Source organism: Musca autumnalis, unplaced genomic scaffold, assembly GCF_047663935.1.
Source record: "Musca autumnalis isolate F117 unplaced genomic scaffold, ASM4766393v1 scaffold_5, whole genome shotgun sequence".
Lineage (NCBI taxonomy): Eukaryota > Metazoa > Arthropoda > Insecta > Diptera > Muscidae > Musca > Musca autumnalis.
Genome location: NW_027412088.1, coordinates 20,114,417 through 20,137,989, shown reverse-complemented (window position 1 = coordinate 20,137,989; position 23,573 = coordinate 20,114,417). Strand labels below are relative to the sequence as shown.

At 30.6% G+C, this 23,573-nt stretch overlaps 1 protein-coding gene across 6 annotated transcripts in view; it reads left to right on the top strand.

Annotated features, from left to right (window-relative positions):
• The window catches only part of fra (neogenin protein frazzled), a 328,294-nt gene that overhangs the window by 290,359 nt on the left and 14,362 nt on the right, over window positions 1-23,573 (top strand). For all 6 annotated transcript variants that reach the window (XM_073988981.1, XM_073988980.1, XM_073988983.1 and 3 more), the window contains exon 2: window positions 19,487-20,659. In XM_073988981.1, the coding sequence (XP_073845082.1) occupies window positions 19,487-20,659 (1,173 nt within the window). The remainder of the gene's footprint in view (window positions 1-19,486; window positions 20,660-23,573) is intronic.

Sequence of the window (23,573 nt, the reverse complement as noted above, 5' to 3'; positions counted from 1 at the left end):
CTCGTGGATTTTTTAAAAATATTTATCAAACATCTCGTGGATTTTTTAAAAATATTTTTTAACATCTCGTGGATTTTTTAAAAATAGTTTTTAACATCTCGTGGATTTTTTAAAAATATTTTTCAAACATCTCGTGGATTTTTTAAAAATATTTCTTGACATCTCGTCGATTTTTTAAAAATATTTTTTAACATCTCGTGGATTTTTTAAAAATAGTTTTTAACATCTCTTGGATTTTTTAAAAGCATTTTTAACTTATCGTGGATTTTTTAAAAATATTTTCTAACATCTCGTGGATTTTTTAAAAATATTTTTTAACATCTCTTGGATTTTTTAAAAATATTTTTTAACATCTCGTGGACTTTTTAAAAATATTTTTTAACATCTCGTGGATTTTTTAAAAATATTTTTTAACACCTCGGGGAATTTTTTACAAATATTTTTAACACCTCGTGGATTTTTTAAAAATATTTTTAACACCTCGTGGATTTTTAAAAATATTTTTAACACCTCGTAGATTTTTTACAAATATATTTAACACCTCGTAGATTTTTTAAAAATATTTTTAACACCTCGTGGATTTTTTAAAAATATTTTTAACACCTCGTGGATTTTTTAAAAATATTTTTAACACCTCGTGGATTTTTTAAAAACATTTTTAACACCTCGTGGATTTTTTAAAAATATTTTTAACACCTCGTGGATTTTTTAAAAATATTTTTAACACATCGTGCATTTTTTAAAAATATTTTTAACAACTCGTGGATTTTTTAAAAATATTTTTAACACCTCGTGGATTTTTTAAAAATGTTTTTAGCACCTCGTGGATTTTTTAAAAATATGTTTAGCACTTCGTGGATTTTTTAAAAATATTCTTAACACCTCGTGGACTATTTAAAAATATTTTTAACACCTCGTGGACTCTTAAAAATATTTGTAACACCTCCTGGACTCTTTAAAAATATTTTTAACACCTAGTGGACTCTTTACAAATATTTTAACACCTCGTGGATTTTTAAAATATTTTAAAGCCCTAAATATTTTTTAACATCTTGGGGGTTTTTTAAAAATATTTTTTAACATTTTTGAGGGTCTCACAGTTCTCGTGGATTTTTTAAAAATATTTGTGAGGGTCTCACAGATCTCGTGGATTTTTTAAAAATATTTTTGAGGGTCTCACAGATCTCGTGGATTTTTTAAAAATATTTTTGAGGGTCTCACAGATCTCGTGGATTTTTTAAAAGTATTTTTGAAGGTCTCACAGATCTCGTGGATTTTTTAAAAATATTTTTGAGAGATTTTTTAAAAATATTTTTGAGGGATTTTTTAAAAATATTTTTAAGGGTCTCACAGATCTCGTGGATTTTTTAAAAATATTGTTGAGGGTCTCACAGATCTCGTGGATTTTTTAAAAATATTGTTGAGGGTCTCACAGATCTCGTGGATTTTTTTAAAAAAAAATTTTAGAGTCTCACAGACCTCGTGCATTTTTTAAAAATATTTTTGAGAGTCTCACAGACCTCGTGGATTTTTTAAAAATATTTTTGAGAGTTTCATAGACCTCGTGGATTTTTTAAAAATATTTTTGAGAGTTTCATAGACCTCGTGGATTTTTTAAAAATATTTTTGAGAGTTTCATAGACCTCGTGGATTTTTTAAAAATATTTTTGAGAGTTTCATAGACCTCGTGGATTTTTTAAAAATATTTTTGAGAGTCTCACAGACCACTTCCCTTTTCTCATGTTTTAGTAATTAAATCAAAATTTAAATTTTTAGGCTACGGAATTTTTTTTTTGAATAAATCTCGCTTCAAATTCCTCCTCGCTTTTGTGTCGTTGTAATGTCTTCTCCTTCCCCTTTCATTCTTTGACAATTCAATTCAATGCAATTAATTAAGTAATTTCAACAATAAATTGACTGACTTTGTTGGATTCAGACAGATTTAGCCCCAACTCATCATAATTTGCCATGGCATCTTCAGTAGGTACGAATGTGGTGATGATGGTGAATGAATGCTTGCTGATTGTAACTTTCAAAAGTCATCATTATTTTCTCCGGATGGCTGGCTGGTTGGCTACATTTTTAACAAAATATATTTTTCCATTATAAAAATTTGTGAAATGTCTTTTATTGACGATTTTGCATTACGATTTGTGTCTGTGTGTGGTGAAAGGGGATGATAGCAATGCCAGCAACTCTCAGCATTGGAATGAATATTGAATGAATGCATCTATCAGCAGCACTAAGTAACTCCATTTGATTTAACTGCTGCTGCTGCTGTTCCTACTGCTGCACAATGCAAATACAGATGAATGTCATTTTGAAATCTCAGCTGTGTAAATGTTCGGCTAATTAAAATCCTAGCAAGACGAGAGAAACTCATGTCGAGAAATGTTTACAAGCAAATGAACACAAAAAGTCACAAACATTTAATCAAAATACCACCGATGATGCTAATGTTGATGCAGATGATGGATACTTTAGTTGCAAGGCTGCCAAACTGCTGTAGAACACCGGGTGCCTAGACTCATGTAGTGCATCATGTGAAACAAGGCTTTTGTGCCATTGAGGTTATGACCTGGGTTTGAATTCAGGGAGTTGGCTTTTCTTCTTCTGTTGCTTTTGGCATTTTTCTTGTGCGGGGGTGGCTAATTATTTTGATTCGCAGAGTTTTGTTTTGTTGGCCTAATGTAAGTGCATTTATTACATTGGGTGCGGCGGCTATTGGAGGTTGGGGTGGTGAAACTTAGTTTGTTTTTTTTCTTTGTTTCTTTATTTATTATGCTTCTTGTCCTTACTAATTAATGATTACTACCGCTTTATAGGCAAAGCTATTTTTTGTAGCATAATTTATAAACATTTTAATTGACATACTTTCAAGGGGGCCTAATTAGAAGTTTAGTACGAAAAAGGTTAAAAAGGAATCAGTCGGAAATGTCGACCACTAAATACCCTCGGCCTATAATGGTAGAAAAAAAACTGTAACCGGAATGATGGGTCCATATGTAATATGAACTGATCTCTAATTTAAAAAATAAGTAGAATTTTCGTTAGTAGCAAAATAAATTTTGGAAGTTTCCAAGGTAAATTTTTAGCCACCTTCAAAAGATCTTCTATGGATAGGAGACCTTCAACAGACCTTCTGCAAATAGAAGTCCTTCAACAGGTCTTCTATGGATTGAAAAACTTTATTTATTTTCTAAACATGAGAAAAAGGAATTGGAGAAGTAGTGAAGAAAATAAGGCAGAAATATTTAAAAAATATGTTTACAAAATCCATGAGATCTGTGAGACCCTAAAAAATATTTTAAAAAATCCACAAGGTCTTGAGACTCTCAAAAATATTTTTGAAAAAATCCCCGAGATCTGTGAGACCCTCAAAAGAATTTAAAAACATGAGAAAAGGAAAGTGGTGAAATAGTGAGGAAAATAAGACAGAAATATTTAAAAAATATATTTTTAAAAAATCCATGAGATCTGTGAGACCCTCAAAAGAATTTAAAAAAATCTCGAGATCTGTGATATTTTAAAAAAATCCACAAGGTCGTGAGACCCTCAAAAATATTTATAAAAAATCCGCTAAGTTTGTGAGACCCTCCAAAAAAATTTAAAAAATTCACGTCCTTCAAAATTTTTTTTTAAAAATCCACGTCCCTCAAAAAATATTTTTAAAAAATCCACGTCCCTCCAAAAATATTTTTAAGAAATTCACGTGCCTTAAACATATTTATAAAAAATCTACGTCCCTCAACAAATATTTTTAAAAAATCCACGTTCCCAAAAATATTTTTAAAAAATCCACGTCCCTCAAAAATATTTTCAAAAATCCACGTCAATAAAAAAATATTTTCAAAAATCCACGTCAATAAAAAAATATTTTTTAAAAAATCCACGTCCCTCAAAAATATTTTCAAAAATCAACGTCAATAAAAAAATATTTTTTAAAAAATCCACGTCCCTCAAAAAATATTTAAAAAAAAAACATATCTCCCAAAAAATATTTTTAAAAAAATGTATCTTCCTCAAAAAAAAACATTTTTAAAAAATCCAAGTCCCTCAAAAATATTTTTAAAAAATCCAAATCCCTCAAAAAATTTTTTTTAGAATACCACGTCCTTCAAAAATGTTTTCAAAAAATCCACCTGCCTCAAAAAATATTTTTAAGAAACCCACGTGCCTCAAAAATATTTTTAAAAAATCCACGTACCTCAAAAAATATTTTTAAAAAATCCAAGTCCCTCAAAAATATGTTTAAAAATCCACGTCCCTCAAAAATATTTTTAAAAAATCCACGCCCCTCAAAAATGTTTTTAAAAAATCCAAGTCCCTCAAAATTATTTTTAAAAAATCCATGTCCCTCAAAAAATATTTAAAAAAAAATCCACATCCCTCAAAAAATATTTTCAAAATATCCCCGTCCCTCAAAAAATTTTTAAAAAATCCGCATGCCTCAAAAAATATTTTCAAAATATCCCCGTCCCTCAAAGAATTTTTAAAAAATCCGCATCCCTCAAAAAATATTTAAAAAAAAATCCACATCCCTCGAAAAATATTTTTAAAAAATCCACGTCCCTCAAAAATATTTTTAAAAAATCCACGTTCCTCAATTTTTTTAAATCCACGTTTCTCAAAAATATTTTTAAAAAATCCACGTCCCTCAAAAATATTTTTAAACAATCCACGTTCCTCAATTTTTTTTTAATTCACGTGGAAGCGTGTTCTCAAAAATATTTTTAAAAAATCCACGTTCCTCATTTTGTTTTTTTGAAATCCACGCGCCTCAATATATTTTTAAAAATCCACGTCCGTTAAAAAATATTTTCAAAATATCCACGTCCCTCAAAAAATGTTTTAAAAAAACACATCTCGCAAAAATATTTTTAAAAAAAATCCACGTCCTCAAAAATATATTTAAAAAATCCACGATCCTCAAAATTTTTTTTTAAATCCACGTCCTTCAAAAAGTGTTTTCAAAAAATCCACCTGTCTCAAAAAATATTTTTAAAAATCCACGTCCTCCAAAAAATATTTTTAAGAAATCTACGTCCCTCAAAAATATTTTTAAACAAAAAATACACGCCACTAAAAAAAAAATTTAAAAAAATCAAAGTCCCTCAATAAATATTTTTTAAAATTTATTTTTTTAAAAAATCCCCGTCCTCTCGTCCCTCAAAAAATATTTTCAAATAATCCCCGTCCCTCCAAAAATATTAAAAAAATCCGCATCCCTCAAAAAATATTTTACAAAAATCCACATCCCTCAAAAAATATTTTTTAAAAAATCCACGTCCCGCAAAAATATTTAAAAAAAAATCACGTCCCTCAAAAAATATTTTCAAAATATGCCCGTCCCTCAAAAAACATTTAAAAAAAATCCGCATCCCTCAAAAAAATTTTAAAAAAATCCACATCCCTCAAAAAATATTTTTATAAAATCCACGTCCCTCAAATATATTTTTAAAAAATCCACGTTCCTCAATTTTTTAAATCCACGTTTCTCAAAAATATTTTTAAAAAATCCACGTCCCTCAAAAATATTTTTAAAAAATCCACATTCCTCAATTTTTTTAATTCCACGTTTCTCAAAAAGATTTTTAAAAAATCCACTTTCCTCAATTTTTTTTAAATCCACGCCCCTCAAGATATTTTTAAAAATCCACGTCCGTCAAAAAATATTTTCAAAATATCCACGTCCCTCAAAAAATATGTTTAAAAAATCCACGTCCCTCAAAAAATATTTATAAAAAATCTACGTCTCTCAAAAAATATTTTTTAAAAAATCCCCATCCCTCAAAAATATTTTTAAAAAATCCCTCAAAAATATTTTTAAAAATCCACCTCTCTCAAAAAATAAAAAATCCACGTCCCTCAAAAATATTTTTAAAAAACCCACGTCCCTCAAAAATATTGTTATAAAATCCACGTCGCTCAAAAAATATATCAAGAAATTCACGTGTCCCAAAAAAATTTTTTAAAATACACGTCCCTCAAAAAAGGTTTAATAAAAATCTACGCCTCTCAAAAAATATTTTTTAATAAATCCCCATCCCTCAAAAATATTTTTAAAAAATCCCTCAAAAATATTTTCAAAAAATCCCTCAAAAATATTTTTAAAAAATCCACTTCCCTCAAAAAATATATCAAGAAATCCACGTGCCCCAAAAAATTTTTTAAAAATACACGTCACGTCACACGTGCCCCAAAAATATTTTTAAAAATACACGTCACTCAAAATATATTTTTAAGAAATCCACGTGCCTCAAAAATATTTATAAAAAATCTACGTCCCTCAAAAAATATTTTTAAAAAATCCCCGTCCCTCATAAATATTTTTAAAATTCTTAAAATATGTATTATTGTCTCAACAATATATTTTGTGTCATCATGTTTCCTAATAAAAAATATATGGTTGAAACAACAATATATATTTTCAGATTTTTAAAATACACTATTTTGTTCTTAGAATATGATTGTTCCAACAATATCTCTTCTCTGTGTGTAGGCATAGAAAAGACCTTCGGGCGGTCTTCTATGTATAGAAGACCTTCAAAAGGTCTTCTATGTACAGAAGATCTTCAACATGTCTTATATTTCGAAGATCTTCTACATGTCCTCTATTGAGCGAAGACCTCCGGGTCTTTCGTAGATCGAAGATCTTCTCCAAAACTTACCCCGGTCTAAATAGATCGAAGTATTTCTCTAGATCTTCCATAAATCGTATGCCTTTTCCAGGTCTTTCGGAGGTCGAAGAACTTCTCCAAGACATCTGCCGAACTTTTGCTTCCCATTTTTTTTTTCTCCCTCACGTACACTAATACATCAATGCGTGAACAAAAACAAACAAAAAACATCATTTGATTTAAAAATCACTTTTCATAACCTTTTCCCACATAAAAATAAAAAAAGTTCGATATCAAAATCCACCTTTCGTAGATCGAAGATCTTCTTCAAAACTTACCCAGGTCTAAATAGATCGAAGTATTTCTCTAGATCTTCCATAAATCGTATGCCTTTTCCAGGTCTTTCGGAGGTCGAAGAACTTCTCCAAGTCTTCCATAAATCAAAGACATTTTCCAGGTATTTTGTAGATTAAGGGACTTTTCCAGTTTTTCCGTAGACCAAATACCTTCTCCAGGTCATCCATAGATCAAAGACTTCCTCCAGGTCTTGCATAGATCGAAGATCTTTAGGTCTTTCATAGATCGAAAACTGTTTTCAGGTCTTCCATACATCGAAGACCGTCTATAGGCCATATTTCAATCGAAGACCATCGATAAGTCCATACATCGAAGACCGTCTATAGGCCATATTTCAATCGAAGACCATCGATAAGTCCTTTTCAGATCGAAGCGGTCTATAGATCATTTCGAAGACCTTCTACAGGTCTTCAACTGGACTTCTAACTATAGAACAACTTCAATATGTCTTCTACGGATCTATGCCACATATGAGTGCCCGTCTTTATACCACTTCTAAAACAACAACAATAACTACTTTTATTCGGAAATTCAATATTATTAAAAACATTGACTCGGCAAACAATAGGACAGGCCAAAACAAATAAAAAGAAAATAGTAAAGTAAATCAAGAATAGAAGGTTTTGTTCTACGGCCAAAAGAAATATGCTTTTAATAAAAACGTTAGGAAAGAAACAAAGAGAACATAATCAGAGTACAAGGTTCCCCATTCAAAACCCGGTAAACATTATCAAATGATGCATCCAACCATTCAGCCATCCATCCATCCTTAAACATTAAAACAGCTGGCAGCATTATGACCTCATCAACTCGGAAATCAAAACACACAAGGCCTCATTTACCTTTTTTGCCCCCCATTTGTTGAAGTCGCAACAGGATTTTCAACACCAGCAGTTCATCGTTTGTTTTTCACCCATCCCCCTCCTCCTTTATATCCTTCCATTACCAATAACTGGTCGGTTAAATGTTGGCACATTGTAAATATTTATAAAAATCCCGGCCGCCTGTCCTTCCTCCTTTTATCCACCGGGCATATTTAATTCCATTCATGATGTTTAACATTTAAAGTCAAAATCAAACAAAAGGATAACAACATGTTGAGGAAGAAAATCCATTTTAAAATCAAAAGGAACACACATCAGGACACCAGGAAAGAGGATATGATGGAACCCCGACTGTAAAACAGTCATATCAGTCAGTCAGCCAGCCAGCCAACCAGTCGGCATGTTAACCCTTAATGATATCTCAATATAAGCAGCAGCCGGCTGTCAGTTGTTCTTCTTCTGCTTTGTATGACATTTAGAATGGTTGAGTGGTTGGTTGGCTTTGGATGCAGGATATGTGACATAAATGTGTGTATGTATTCAGGATATGGCCTGCTTTATAAGCCATATGTAATGTGTGCTAATAATTTGCATCTAAAATTAAAAAAATAAAACATCTAAATATACACACATACATATGTATTTATGTCCTTTAGATCTTTGAATTGTGTTGACTCATTTACCAGTGTGTATGTGTATGTGCTCTCTTTGCTTTCAATATCCTTGGGCTATAATTAAACATCCATTGGGCCGCTTAAGGATAAGCAAATAAAAAAACCATGGCTTCATGACATATGAGAGAATCTAAAAGTGGAATAAGATTTCCCGGGAACAACAATAACAAAAATATTTTATCTGCAATGCCTCATATGTATGTTTTGCATTGTCTTTATGTATGGCGGCGGGGGCGTAGATCTCTCTCAATTCCTCCCTTTTTCTCTGTCCTCCTTCAATATTTACCAAATGTATTTGTATCTGTTTTGTATCTGATGTATGTACACGTTGTCTGCTTATATAACATAATATTCTCTTATGTCATGTTTACACATTCTGACAGATTGTGGCAAATTTTCAATTTCGTGTCAAGTGGACATGTGTAACATATACAAACATGTCGTTGCATGTTTTTCTTTTATTTTTGCAATTTTCATTTGTTTTTTTCTTTTTTCCACAAAACAGGATATTTCCCCCTTGTTGTTGGCTTTGCTGCAAGCTTTGTTTGTGTACCAACGAAACAACAGCAACAATACAACAAGCCAATAAAAACGCACAGGTGTTTTTTCAGCCAACGTAGCCGTGTCCCCAGGCAAATGCTGAGATTTTTTTAAAATATTTTTTTATTCACATGAATGACGATTTAAAAAAGGTCGTATAAGATTTGAACAAAATTGAATTATAAATGAAAAAAAAAACTTTCTGGAGGCTGAGATTTTTTAATTTTTTTGTTGCTAAAATCTTTTATTTAAATGTAAAATAAAAATTAATTAAATTATTTATTCTCGGACAATTTTTAAGCCCTTAACAGAGAGAACTTTAGACGCTGAACTGAGGGTTATGAAGCAAAAGTTCGGCAGAAAAGCCATATATCAGAAATACATACAAAAAATATTTTTAAAAAATCCACGAGGTCTGTGAGATACTCAAAAAATATTTTTAAAAAATCCACGAGGTCTGTGAGATACTCAAAAAATATTTTTAAAAAATCCACGAGGTCTGTGAAATACTCAAAAAATATTTTTAAAAAATCCACGAGGTCTGTGAGATACTCAAAAAATATTTTTAAAAAATCCACGAGGTCTGTGAGATACTCAAAAAATATTTTTAAAAAATCCACGAGGTCTGTGAGATACTCAAAAATTTTTTTTTAAAAAATCCACAAGGTCTGTGAGACAATCAAAAAATATTTTTAAAAAAAATCCACGAGGTCTGTGAGACCCTCAAAAATACTTTTAAAAAATCCACGAGGTCTGTGAGACCCTCAAAAAATATTTTTAAAAAATCCATGAGGTCTGGGAGAACCTTAAAAAAATATTCTTAAAAAATCCACGAGGTCTATGAGACCCTCAAAAATATTTTTAAAAAATCCACGTCAATTAAAAAATATTTTTAAAGAATCCATCTCCATATTTTTAAAAAATATTTTTAAAAAATCCACGAGGTCTGTGAGACCCTCAAAAATATTTTTAAAAAATCCAAGCAGTCTTTGAGACCCTCAAATATATTTTTAAAAAATCCACGAGGTCTGTGAGACCATCAAAAATATTTTTGAAAAATTCAAGTCAATTAAAAAAATATTTTTAAAGAATCCACCTCCATAACAAAATACAAAAAAATCCACGCCCTCAAAAAATATTTTTTAAAAAAAATTCACGCCCTCAAAAAATATTTTTAACACAAATCCACGCCTTCAAAAAATATTTTTTAAAAAAAATCCACGCCATCAAAAAATATTTTTTAAAAAAAATCCACGCCCTAAAAAAATATTTTTAAAACAAATCCACGCCCTCAAAAAATATTAAAAAAAACCCGACCTCAAAAATATTTTTAAAAAAAAAATCCACGCCCTCAAAAAATATTTTTCAAAAAAATCCAAGCCCTCATAAAATATTTTTTAACAAAAAAATTCCACGCCCTCAAAAAATATTTTTAAAAAATCCAACTCAGTCAAAAAATTTTTAAAAAATGCACGAGGTGTGTGAGGCCCTCAAAAAATATTTTTAAAAAGTCCACGAGGACTGTGAGAAACTCAAAAAATATTTTTAAAAAACCCACGAGGTCTGTGAGACACTCAAAAATATTTTTAAAAAATCCCCGACGTTTGTGAGATCCTCATATAATATTTTTAAAAAATCCACGAGGTCTGTGAGACACTCAAAAAATATTTTTTAAAAATCTACGAGATCTATGATTCCCTTAAAAATCCACGAAGTCTGTGAGGCCCCCAAAAATATTTTTAAAAAAATACACGATGTATGTGAGACCCTCAAAAAATATTTAAAAAAAAATATTTAAAAAAAAATATTTTAAAAAAATATCGAACAAAAACAAACAAAAAACATCATTTTTTGGTTTAAAAATTACTTTTCATAACCTTTTCCCACATAAAATTAAAAAAAGAGTTCGAAATCAAAAAACCACCACGAAAATTCATTTTAATATCAATTGACATATCAAAAGTATCAGATTGACACGATGAAATAAAAAAAAATTGAATTTTCATTTTTCCCTCCATGCCCTTATGATGAAAAATCAATACATTTCTCTTGCTCTCCCCTTGGAGAACGCCGAACGTCATGCAGCGGCGACCGTCATTGACCTTTATAAAATTATGTACTCAAATTTCACAATTTTTACAACGTGACGAGAATTACAAAAAATATCCCCTTGCATTGGTATAACGACCAACGAATAATAAGCATAACTAAATTGATTTGAGAGGGAGGAAGCCAATATTTCATTTATTTACATTTATAAGAACTTAATTTCATATTATGCGGGCGGTGACGACGACGACGGGTATGGATGAAGTGGAGTGATGAGTATCTTTAATCGCAGCCAACAAGGGAAATAATATTAAATTACTTAATTTGTAAGAAGAAAACAAAAACTGTGTGTAAATTTTATGTGGTTGGTGTTGATGAAGGTTAGGGATAAAGGAATATAAGTATTGTTGGAGTGGTGGTAGAGGTTTCAGTTGATACTCACTATTTAGTTAAATAGCTAAATTTTCCATTGACCGTGATTAAATTAATACACAATGATTCGTTTATAATTAACTTATATTAATTTTAAATTCCAATAATTTTTTTAAATTAGTGTATTTAGTAAACCTTAATTAGTTTCTTTTAAGAATTTCTCATTAGTAAGTCATTTGCCTTCAAACTTTATATTTTTTCTATTTTAAGAACAAATTTTAAATGTTTTTACAAATTATCCGTTTCCTGCTTTCAATTAAACAAAAATTCTAACCATGAAAGACAATTTAACTTCCCAAATTCCCCTTGGAATAAACAATAGAACGTATTATTTTCCTTAGGTCTTGTCATTTCATTGTTTTACCCCCCATAGCGCCTAAAAGTAAACTTTACTATTTTACACTCAAATGATGCAGACTCGTAATGAATGTCTTGTTACAACGTTAAGGTTGCATTAGTTTTGTCGGCTATTCTTTTTTTTTTTTTTGCTCATTATTTCAATGTTTCCAGGAAAAACATTAGGTTTTGTTAAGGACATTGAAGACACGAACATTCATACATACGTATGTGCAACTACGAGTATTCGTCTTTCGTCTCTCCTTTGCTAATGAGCTGTAAAATTGTTTTAACAAAATGTCATTATTTTTTTAGATTTAATTTAGAATCACAATACACAGTGATAAGATATTGTGTGAAATAGACTCACTCTGAAAGAAAGCGTGCTTCTTTCTGAAAGAAATTGTGCTTCTACAGACTTTCCGTGAGATCCTAAAAAATATTTTAAAAAAATCCTCGAGGTCTGGGAGACCATCAAAAAATATTTTTAAAAAACTACTATGTATGGGAGACTCTCAAAAAATATTTTAAAAAAAATCCACGAGGTCTGGGAGACTCTCAAAAAATATTTAAAAAAAAATCCACGAGGTCTGGGAGACTCTCAAAAAATATTTTAAAAAAATCCACGAGGTCTGGGAGACTCAGAAAATATTTAAAAAAAATCCACGAGGTCTAGGAGACTCTCAAAAAATATTTTTAAAAAATACACGAGGTCTGGGAGACCCTCAAAAAATATTGTTAAAATAATCAGATGGTCGGTGTGAAACCAAAAAAAATAAATAAATTAAAAAAATCACGAGGTCTGTGAGACACTCAAAAATATTTTTAAAAAATCCACGAGCTCTTTCAGACCCTCAAAAATATTTTTAAAAAATCCACGAGCTCTTTCAGACCCTCAAAAATATTTTTTAAAAAATCCACGAGCTCTTTCAGACCCTCAAAAATATTTTTAAAAAATCCACGAAGTGTGTGAGACCCTCAAAAATATTTTTAAAAAATCCACGAGGTCTGCGAGACCCTCAAAAAAATATTTTTAAAAAATCCACGAGGTCTGTGAGACACTCAAAAAATATTTTTAAAAAATCCACAAGGTCTGTGAGACACTCAAAAAATATTTTTAAAAAATCCACAAAATATGTGAGGCCCTTAAAAATCCACGAGGTCGGTGAGACCCTCAAAAAATATTTTTAAAAAATTCACGAGGTCTGTGAGACCCTCAAAAAAATATTTTTAAAAAATCCACGAGGTCTGCGAGACCTTCAAAAAAATATTTTTAAAAAATTCACGAGGTCTGTTAGACACTCAAAAAATATTATTAAAAAATCCACAAGGTCTGTGAGACACTCAAAAAATATTTTTAAAAAATCCACAAAATATGTGAGGCCCTTAAAAATCCACGAGGTCTGGGAGACCCTCAAAAAATATTTTTTTTAAAATCCACGAGGTATGGGAGACCCTCAAAAAAATATTTTTAAAAAATCCACGAGGTCTGGGAGACTCTTAAAAAATATTTTTAAAAAATACACGAGGTCTGGGAGACCCTCAAAAAATATTGTTAAAATATTCAGATGGTCGGTGTTAACCCAAAAATAAATTAAAAAAATCAAGAGGTCTGTGAGACACCCAAAAATTATTTTTAAAAAATCCACAAGATCGGTGTGACCCTCAACAAATATTTTTAAAAAATCCACGAGGTCTGTGAGACCCTCAACAAATATTTTTAAAAAATCCACGAGGTCTGTAAGACCCTCAACAAATATTTTTAAAAAATCCACGAGGTCTGGGAGACCTTCAAAAATATTTTTAAAAAATCCACGAGGTCTTTGATACCCTCAAACATACTTTTAAAAAATCCACGAGGTCTGTGAAGCCCTTAAAAAATCCACGAGTTCTGTGAGACCGCCAAAAACTATTTTTAAAAAATCCACATGGTATGTGAGACCTTCAAAAAATATTTTTAAAAATACATGAGGTCGTCAGACCCTCAAAAAAATTCATGTCCTCAAAAATATTTTTAAAAAAATCTAACTCACTCAAAAAATGCACGTCCCTCAAAAATTATTTTTAAAAATTTCCCGCCCTAAAAAAAATATTTTTAACAAATCCACGTCCCTCAAATATATTTTTAAAAATCAACGTCCCTCGAAAAATATTCTAAAAGAGCCACGTCCCCCACAAAAAATCTTTAAAAAATCCACGTCCCTAAAAAAATATTTTTTAAAAAATCTTTCTCAATTTTTTTTTAATCACGACGCCCTACGAATTTCATATTAATAGAAGACCCTCAAAGTGTGTTTTATGGATAGAAGACCTTCAGCAGGTATTCTATGGATCAGGTCTTCTATGGATAGAAGACCTTCAAAGGGTCTTCTATGGTAGAAGACCTTCTAAAGATCTTCTGCGGATAGAAGAGCTTCGACAGGTCTTCTGTGGATATAAGACTTTCATCATATCTTCTATGGATAGAAGCCCAGCAACATTTGAAGGAAGGGGTTTCATGCGATGACGTGATTTCATGGCATCTTTTGCATTGGTTCAAACGAAGTCTTGAAAGATCCGATCTTTTCATCAGTATTTAAAACCATGCGAAGGAAGTCGTGAAAGATCTGATCCTTTCATCAGCATTTGTTCCCATTTCATCGATCCAATAGAGATGAATTCTGTGTTTTTATTTATCGGAGACTCGAAACCACAACCAACGTTGTTAAAACTCTCGTCGTAATGATAATGTCATTGCAAAGGGATGGTGAAAATGACATGCCAAAGCATTGGTGGAAATAACATGTCGAAGCATTGATGTAAATGACATGCTTTGGATCCAAAAATGAATAGCATCTTTTAGGATCCACGGTCATATAAAATTCATCGATGAAGATGCTAAAAAGATGGCATGCCAGATCACTTGCACCCATGATTGAATGGCATCTTTGGCATCGAACATTTTGCTGGGAGAACTTCGACAGGACTTGGTATATCATTGTTGCACTTTGGCGCCTAAAAGTAAACTTTACTATTTACGCTCGTGTTGCTTTAGAAGTCTTTATGGTCTTTGTGTACAACACTTTGTTCCACATTCCTCTCGTTAATGGCTGAATGTTGCAATATACATACATATAATTGTTGATTGGACTTGGTTGAGGAATATAACTATATCTTATAATACCTACCCCACAAAAGCCTAAAAATTTACGCTGGAAACTTCCAAAATTTACTTCCTACAAAAAAGCTTTTTGTGGCTGTTTTAGGATAATTTTAGGAATACATAATAGGTTCGAATCTACAATTTCTCCTATATTTGGAATGAAACATCGCTAATGTTTAACTTGAAATCGCTCTCCACTTCTTCTCCGTGTAGTAGTATGTACATATACAAACATTTACATACATGATGTGATATTAAGTTACATTTATTTCAATTTCACTATCAGGGTTGGGTCTAAATGTGGCCTGCTGTAGTTTTGTTTTTCCTTTGCCACAATTACTGAAAATATAAATGTGCAAACCGAGTTTCATTCATTAAATAATGAGTAGAGAAAACATTAGCTTTTTTTCTATGACCAACGCCACATTTTCATTGTCAAAATGGTAAGCGATGACATAGGAGGAAGGAGACGGCGGAGTTTGGGGTGTGGAGTAACAACAACAATTGTCTATCCTGTTAATGTTTGAATTATTTTCCCCCATTTTGTAAATTTAATTATATTACAAAACACATGAAACTAAACACTCGGAGAAAAATGAAACAAATATATTTTATATATAATTATTATGGTCCCTTGGGGTTTGGCATTGTACACTTGTTGGGAATTTAGATAGTGTTCCCTGCATGAAATTAAACTTAATGAAGTTATTACACATTTATGATGACAAAAAATTTATTTGGTTTAAAGGCTTAGCTTTTAAGCCAACACTTTATATCACCATAAACCGTTATCTAACATAAAACGGTTTATGGCTTATGACTGCATAAAAATCATTTATGAACAGCTTTCTGTTAAGACTTTGTCATTGCCAGACATTGCTAAAAAAAATCCTATATATGTTTATGTTTGAGATTTTCAGCAACAAAATCCCTGTTATTTGAGAATCATTGCTTGGTTGTAAATCCGCTAGGAAGAGGGGGTGGGGTTAGTAATTAAAAAGCTACAAGTTTTGAAATGACTTAAAGAAATGACACCATTGTCATTAAGATATACAATTTATAAGAGAAGTTGGAGTTTTTATTTAAAAATCCATATTCAGCTGGGCTGAAACAATATTTTTTTCAACTAAATCCTATTGTTTTCTATTATAAATATGATTTTCCTTCAAATTAACACAATTCAGCTGAGCTGAATTGGGCATTTTCTCCAAAAAATGTAATTCAGCTAAGCAACATTACGTTTTCTTAAAGAAAACACTACTTAAATTATGTTTTATTGCTAAGAGCAGCAATTATCTATTCTAAATAAATGTTTGACTACGAAAAAGACAATTCAGCTGAGTTGAAACAGTACTTTTTTACTTATCGTTTATGTTTTCTGTTCTAAATGAGATTTTTCTCCAAAATAACATAATTCAACTGAGCTGAATTGTGTATTTCGGACAAAAAATGTAATTCAGCTGTGCTGAATTGTGTATTTCGTACAAAAAATGTAATTCAGCTGGGATATATTGTGTATTTACCACAAACAATTTAATTCTGCTGAGCTGAATTGTGTATTTTCAACAAAACATGTAATTCAGCTAAGCAATACTTGAATTTTTGTAATGAAACTACTAGGGAATTTGATTTTTTCTACTAAAACCAACAATTATCTATTCTGAATAAATATTTGCCTGCGAAAAACACAATTCAGCTGAGCTGAAATAATATTTTTTTAATAAAAGTTTGAATTTTCCACTCTAAGTGTATGTTTTTCTCCAAAATAACATAATTCAGCTGAGCTGAATTGGGTATTTTCTCCAAAAAATGTAATTCAGCTAAGCAACATTACGTTTTCTTAAAGAAAACACTACTTAAATTATGTTTTATTGCTAAGAGCAGCAATTATCTATTCTAAATAAATGTTTGACTACGAAAAAGACAATTCAGCTGAGTTGAAACAGTACTTTTTTACTTATCGTTTATGTTTTCTGTTCTAAATGAGATTTTTCTCCAAAATAACATAATTCAGCTGAGCTGAATTGTGTATTTCGGACAAAAAATGTAATTCAGCTGTGCTGAATTGTGTATTTCGTACAAAAAATGTAATTCAGCTGGGATATATTGTGTATTTACCACAAACAATTTAATTCTGCTGAGCTGAATTGTGTATTTTCAACAAAACATGTAATTCAGCTAAGCAATACTTGAATTTTTGTAATGAAACTACTAGGGAATTTGATTTTTTCTACTAAAACCAACAATTATCTATTCTGAATAAATATTTGCCTGCGAAAAACACAATTCAGCTGAGCTGAAATAATATTTTTTTAATAAAAGTTTGAATTTTCCACTCTAAGTGTATGTTTTTCTCCAAAATAACATAATTCAGCTGAGCTGAATTGGGTATTTTCTCCAAAAAATGTAATTCAGCTAAGCAACATTACGTTTTCTTAAAGAAAACACTACTTAAATTATGTTTTATTGCTAAGAGCAGCAATTATCTATTCTAAATAAATGTTTGACTACGAAAAAGACAATTCAGCTGAGTTGAAACAGTACTTTTTTACTTATCGTTTATGTTTTCTGTTCTAAATGAGATTTTTCTCCAAAATAACATAATTCAGCTGAGCTGAATTGTGTATTTCGGACAAAAAATGTAATTCAGCTGTGCTGAATTGTGTATTTCGTACAAAAAATGTAATTCAGCTGGGATATATTGTGTATTTACCACAAACAATTTAATTCTGCTGAGCTGAATTGTGTATTTTCAACAAAACATGTAATTCAGCTAAGCAATACTTGAATTTTTGTAATGAAACTACTAGGGAATTTGATTTTTTCTACTAAAACCAACAATTATCTATTCTGAATAAATATTTGCCTGCGAAAAACACAATTCAGCTGAGCTGAAATAATATTTTTTTAATAAAAGTTTGAATTTTCCACTCTAAGTGTATGTTTTTCTCCAAAATAACATAATTCAGCTGAGCTGAATTGGGTATTTTCTCCAAAAAATTTAATTCAGCTTAGCAACACTGAACTTTTCTTCGAATGAGCACAATACAGCTGATCAAATATAAAATTTTAAGTATTATATGTTACCATATTAGAATAAGTGAATTGAAATTTCACATTACAAAATTCAGCTAAGCTGAATTGAATATTTCTTTAAGGAAAAACACTAATGTTTATTGTCACTGGCAATTTTTTTAAAAAAATGTCATACAACTTTGCTGAATAGTGAAATTTTTGCAAAAACATTTTTCAAAAGATTTATAATTGAATAGAACACCAATACAGCCCAGATTTTCAATAGAAAACACTATATAGCATGGCTGAAGAGAATACATTATTTACATTACACATTTTAGCTTAGCTGAATTGGATATTCATTGATCGCTTTGTTGTTAAAAATTCATTTAAACTGTGCTGAATTGTAAATTTCTCAAAAAAATGCAATTCAGCTAAGCTGAATTGAGTAATTCGAACGATATTCAGTAAAACATTACATAAAATAGCTGAATAGATGATATCATTTACATTACACGCTTTGGCTTAGCTGAATTAAATATTCATTGATGATTAGTTGTTAAAAATCCCATTTAACTTTGCTGAATTGTAAATTTCTTATAAAAAATGTAATTCAGCTTAGCTGAATTCTGTAATTCAAATGATATTCAATAGAAAACACAATATTACATAGCTGAATATAAAATATAATTTACATTAAATATTTTTTCTCAGCTAAATTGAATATACATTGACGATTTGTTGTTAAAAATCAAATTAAACTTTGCTGAATTGTAAATTTCTTTAAAAAAATGCAAATTCTGCTTTCCAAAATTGTAAATTTCGTATTCAAAATGTAATTCAGCTATGCTGAATTGTATAATTGGAAAGATGTATTCAATTAAGCCAAGCTATATTGTGTTTCCTGTGCTGAATTTAGCAATTTGGATGAAATCAAACGGCCAACATAGCTGAATTAAAAGTGCTCATATAATTCAGCCAAGCTGAATTGATATTTCTTATAGAAAACACAATTCACTTTAGCTGAATTAATGAAATACATATGTGCTGAAATCCCCGAACTTGCTTATTAACTTATGGCCATTTTTCAATTACCTCTTAATGGAAAGAGGAAATGGTGTAATAAAGCTTAACAATAAACAAACAACTTCTTCGTTTCTTTAACTACATTCTGAATTGAGAATGAAATGATAAAGGAACCACACAACAGACACACGAACATTGTCTTTCGCCATAGAGTTATAATTAAAACAAACAGATTTTTTATGATCTCCGAACAGCAAGAGAGCTCGAGAGAGACTATTTGATGAAGGCATAACCCATAAACGTTTAATAGATTAATTGAAATTAAAGAAGTTACGATGAAAAATTTCAGCCACATTCATCCGTACATCCATCCGTCCATCCTCATCTAGGCTAGAGTCATTATTCTTGATTGAAACTCGAATTGATTGAATTTTTATTGATTTCATTTTTCTCTTCTTATTCTACTTGCAGCACTCACTTTCAGTATAGAACCACAAGATGTTGTGGTGCCCGAAGGCCATTCGGTGTTGTTGCAATGTGCCGGCATGGCACAAATGGGTAAAAATCAAAAAATTGCACCCAACATACGATGGCGTGGTCCAGATGGTCAAGATTTGGGCATTGTGGGTGATACCTTTAGGACACAACTGAAAAATGGTTCACTCTACATTAGTTCAGTGGAGGAAAATCGTGGTCTTACCGGGTCCTATCAATGCCTGCTGTCTGTAGATGGAATTGGCACCATTGTCAGTCGTTCGGCTGTGGTCTCAATTGCCCGTTTGCCAGATCTGAATCAAGATTTCATTGAAACCTATTTGCTGCCCGGACAAACTGCCTATTTTCGTTGTATGATTGGTCAAACCCAGCCGGGTATGAGACATATTGTGCAATGGATCAAAGATGATATGCCACTGCAATTGGATAAATTGCGTATGGTGATATTGCCAAATGGTGCTTTGGAAATCGATGAGATTGCCTTCGGGGATCGTGGTGTCTATCAGTGTAATGTAACATCGGGTTCAATATCCCGTCTTAGTAGTAAAACAAATTTAAGTATAAAAAAGTCTGCGGATAATGGAGACAGCCCAGTGGCTCCCTCATTCCTAGTGGGACCCTCACCACAAACTGTCAAAGAGGGTGATGTGGTCACGCTGGATTGTGTGGCAAATGGTGTGCCAAAACCACAAATCAAATGGTTGCGCAATGGCGAGGAATTGGATCTTAATGATTTGGATTCAAGATTTTCAATTATTGGTACGGGATCCCTGCAAATATCTTCAGCCGAAGATATAGATTCGGGAAATTATCAATGTCGTGCCAGTAACACCGTGGACTCCTTGGATGCCCAGGCAACGGTACAGGTTCAAGTACCGCCGAAATTCATACAAAGTCCCAAAGATAAGGTGGCCTATGAAAAGGAGGAATTGGAACTGGAATGTGCCATACGGGGAAAACCCAAGCCCATAATTAAATGGCTGAAGAATGGTGACTTTATCACCCCAAATGATTATATGCAAATTATTGCTGGCCACAACCTAAGGATACTTGGTCTATTGCAATCGGATGCTGGTATGTTTCAGTGTGTGGGCACCAATCCAGCTGGCAGTGTGCAAGCGGCAGCACGTTTACGGGTTGTACAACCAGGTGAGTTAACTGAAATTGGAATATAACTTTAGGTTAAGGAATATGTATAGAAATGTCCATAGAATATAAATAATAATAAATATATATACATACATTGATATATAGACAAGCTTTTGGTACAATACCCTGCTAGTTTAGATCAGAAAATAAAGATATCCCAGCAAGCCCCAAAAAAGCCATTTAGTGGACAAATCAATGTCATACAATAGCTTTTCTGATCCCACCCACCATTCCCTAGCTGTATGCAATAATACTCGGTGTATAAAGATTTATTGCATATTTTTAGGCCCCTACAAACAAATCCCTCAATATTTATTTATATTTTTTATTTTCTGTATTTTTATATTATTTAGTCTATGTGCTTTGTATTTTGCTAAGCTTTTTATCATTTTTATTATATATTATTGTTATTTATTTAATTTTTCTTGGATAATTTTGTAAATTTATTCTAAAAAATGGAATTCAGCTGAGCTGAATTGGAATATTCTTAAAGAAACACTACAAAAGCGATATATTTCTACAATGTATACTAAATATATGATTTTTCTTTGGAAAAAATTAATTCAGCTTTGGAAAAAATTAATTTCGCAACGAAATTTTATTTAAACTTTGCTGAATTTGAAAAATTTTAAAGAAAATCAACTACAAGTTCCGATTTTCTATTTGAAATGTGCGTTTTCTCCAAAATAATATAATTTAGCTGAGCTGAATTGTGTATTTCATGCTTAAAATGTAATTCAGCTGGGCTGAATTGTATATTCCAACTAAAAATTGTAATTCAGCTAAGCTGTACTTGTGTTTTCGTAAAGAAAACTTAGTTAAACTTAGCTGAATTTGAAAATTTTTAAAGAAAATCCACTACAAGTTCCGATTTTCTATTTGAAATATGTGTTTTCTCCAAAATAATATAATTTAGCTGAGCTGAATTGTGTATTTCATGCGAAAAATTGTAATTCAGCTGGGCTGAATTGTATAGTCCAACTAAAAATTGTAATTCAGCTAAGCCGTACTTGTGTTTTCGCAAAGAAAACATTGTCAAAATTGTTTTTTTTTTTTTGGTTGTACTAAAAACAAAAACTAACTATTCTTAATTATTATTTTCCTATATTCAGCTGAGCTGAAACAATCATTTCAACTAAAATTTTAAATTTTCCAATCAAAATGTATGTTTTTCTCCAAAATAACATAATTCAGCTGATCTGAATTGTATAGTTCCTATATAAAATGTAATTCAGCTAATGTTAATTGTATAATCCCTCTAACATTTGTAATTCAGCTAAGCTTTTCTTGAATTTTCGCATAAGAAAACGTTACGAATATTGTATTTCTGTTCTAAAAGAAAGATTATCTATTCTAAATAATTGTTCTCCTATGAAAAACACAATTCAGCTGAGCTGAAATAATATTTTATACTAAAATTTTAAATTGTCCATTTAATATATATCTTTTTCTCCGAAATAACTAAATTCAGCTAAGCTGAATTGTGGATTTTCTGTGTAAAATGTAATTCAGCTGAGTTGAATTGTATATTTCCACTAAAATCTGTAATACCGCTAAGTTATACTTAAATTTTCGTAAAGAAAATATTCATTCATTCATTTCATTTCATTTTATTTCACATGTAATTTGAGGCGATGGAACCAAATTTATATTTGTGTACTAAAAACGCAATTCAGCTGAGTTGAAACAATATTTTTTTTACAAAAACTTAAATTTTCACATTTTAAGTGTATGTTTTTCACTAAAATAACATAATTCAGCTAAAATAACATAATTTCCTGTAAAAAATGTAATTCAGCTGAGCTAACACAATATCTTCCACTAAAATTTTAAATTGTCCATTCGAATGTGTGTATTTCACCAAAATGACATAATTCAGCTAAGCTGAATTGTGTATTTCTTGTGTAAAATGTAATTCAGCTATGCTGAATTTTATATTTCCTCTAAAAATTGTAATTCAGCAAAGTTATACTTGAATTTTCGCAAAAGAAAACCTTACCAAAATTGTACTATTGCACTAAAAGCAACAATTATCTATTCTAAATAATTATTTTGCTTTGAAAAACACAATTCAGCTGAGCTGAAGCAATATTTTTTACTAAAATTTTAAATTTTCCATTCAAAACGTATATTTTTCTCCAAGATAACAAAATTCAGCTAAGCTAAATTGTAGATTTCCTACAAAAAATTTAATTCAGCTGAGTTGAATCGTATATTTTCTACAAAAAATGTAATTCAGCAGCGATGCATTGTATACTTCCCCTACAAATTTTAATTCAGCTAAAATATACTTGATTTTTCGCAAAAGAAGACATTACCAAAATTATTTTTTTTAATAAAAGCTAAAATTGTCTTTTCTAAATCATTATTTTCCTATGAAAAACGCAATTCAGCAGGGCTGAAACAATATTTTGTCTACTAAAAATTTCATTTTTCTATTTAAATGTGATTATTTTCCAAAACAACATAATTCAGCTGAGCTGAATTGTAATTCAGCTGAGCTGAATTGTAATTCAGCTAAACTATATTTGAATTTTCATACAGAAAACAATGCGAAAATTACTGTTTTTCTATTCAAAGCAACAATTATTACCTCTAAAAAAATATTTGTTTATAAAAATCCAATTCAGCTGAGTTGAAACTCTACTTTTTTCTACTAAATCTTACATTTTCCCTTTTATGTGTATGTTATTCTCCAAAATAACATAATTCAGGGTCCTAATTATGTGAGTCGATTCGATCGTGAATTTACTCGTGAATAAGTTTTCGACACGAGAAAAAAACGGCATGATAAGACTCGATCGAAATCGTTGATCGAATGTTTCGAGAGTAACCGGTAATCGAACTATGTGTTCTTCAGGGAATGTTATGAAGGTAGATGTCAAAAAAATGTGTTTATTTTAAAGCAAAAACT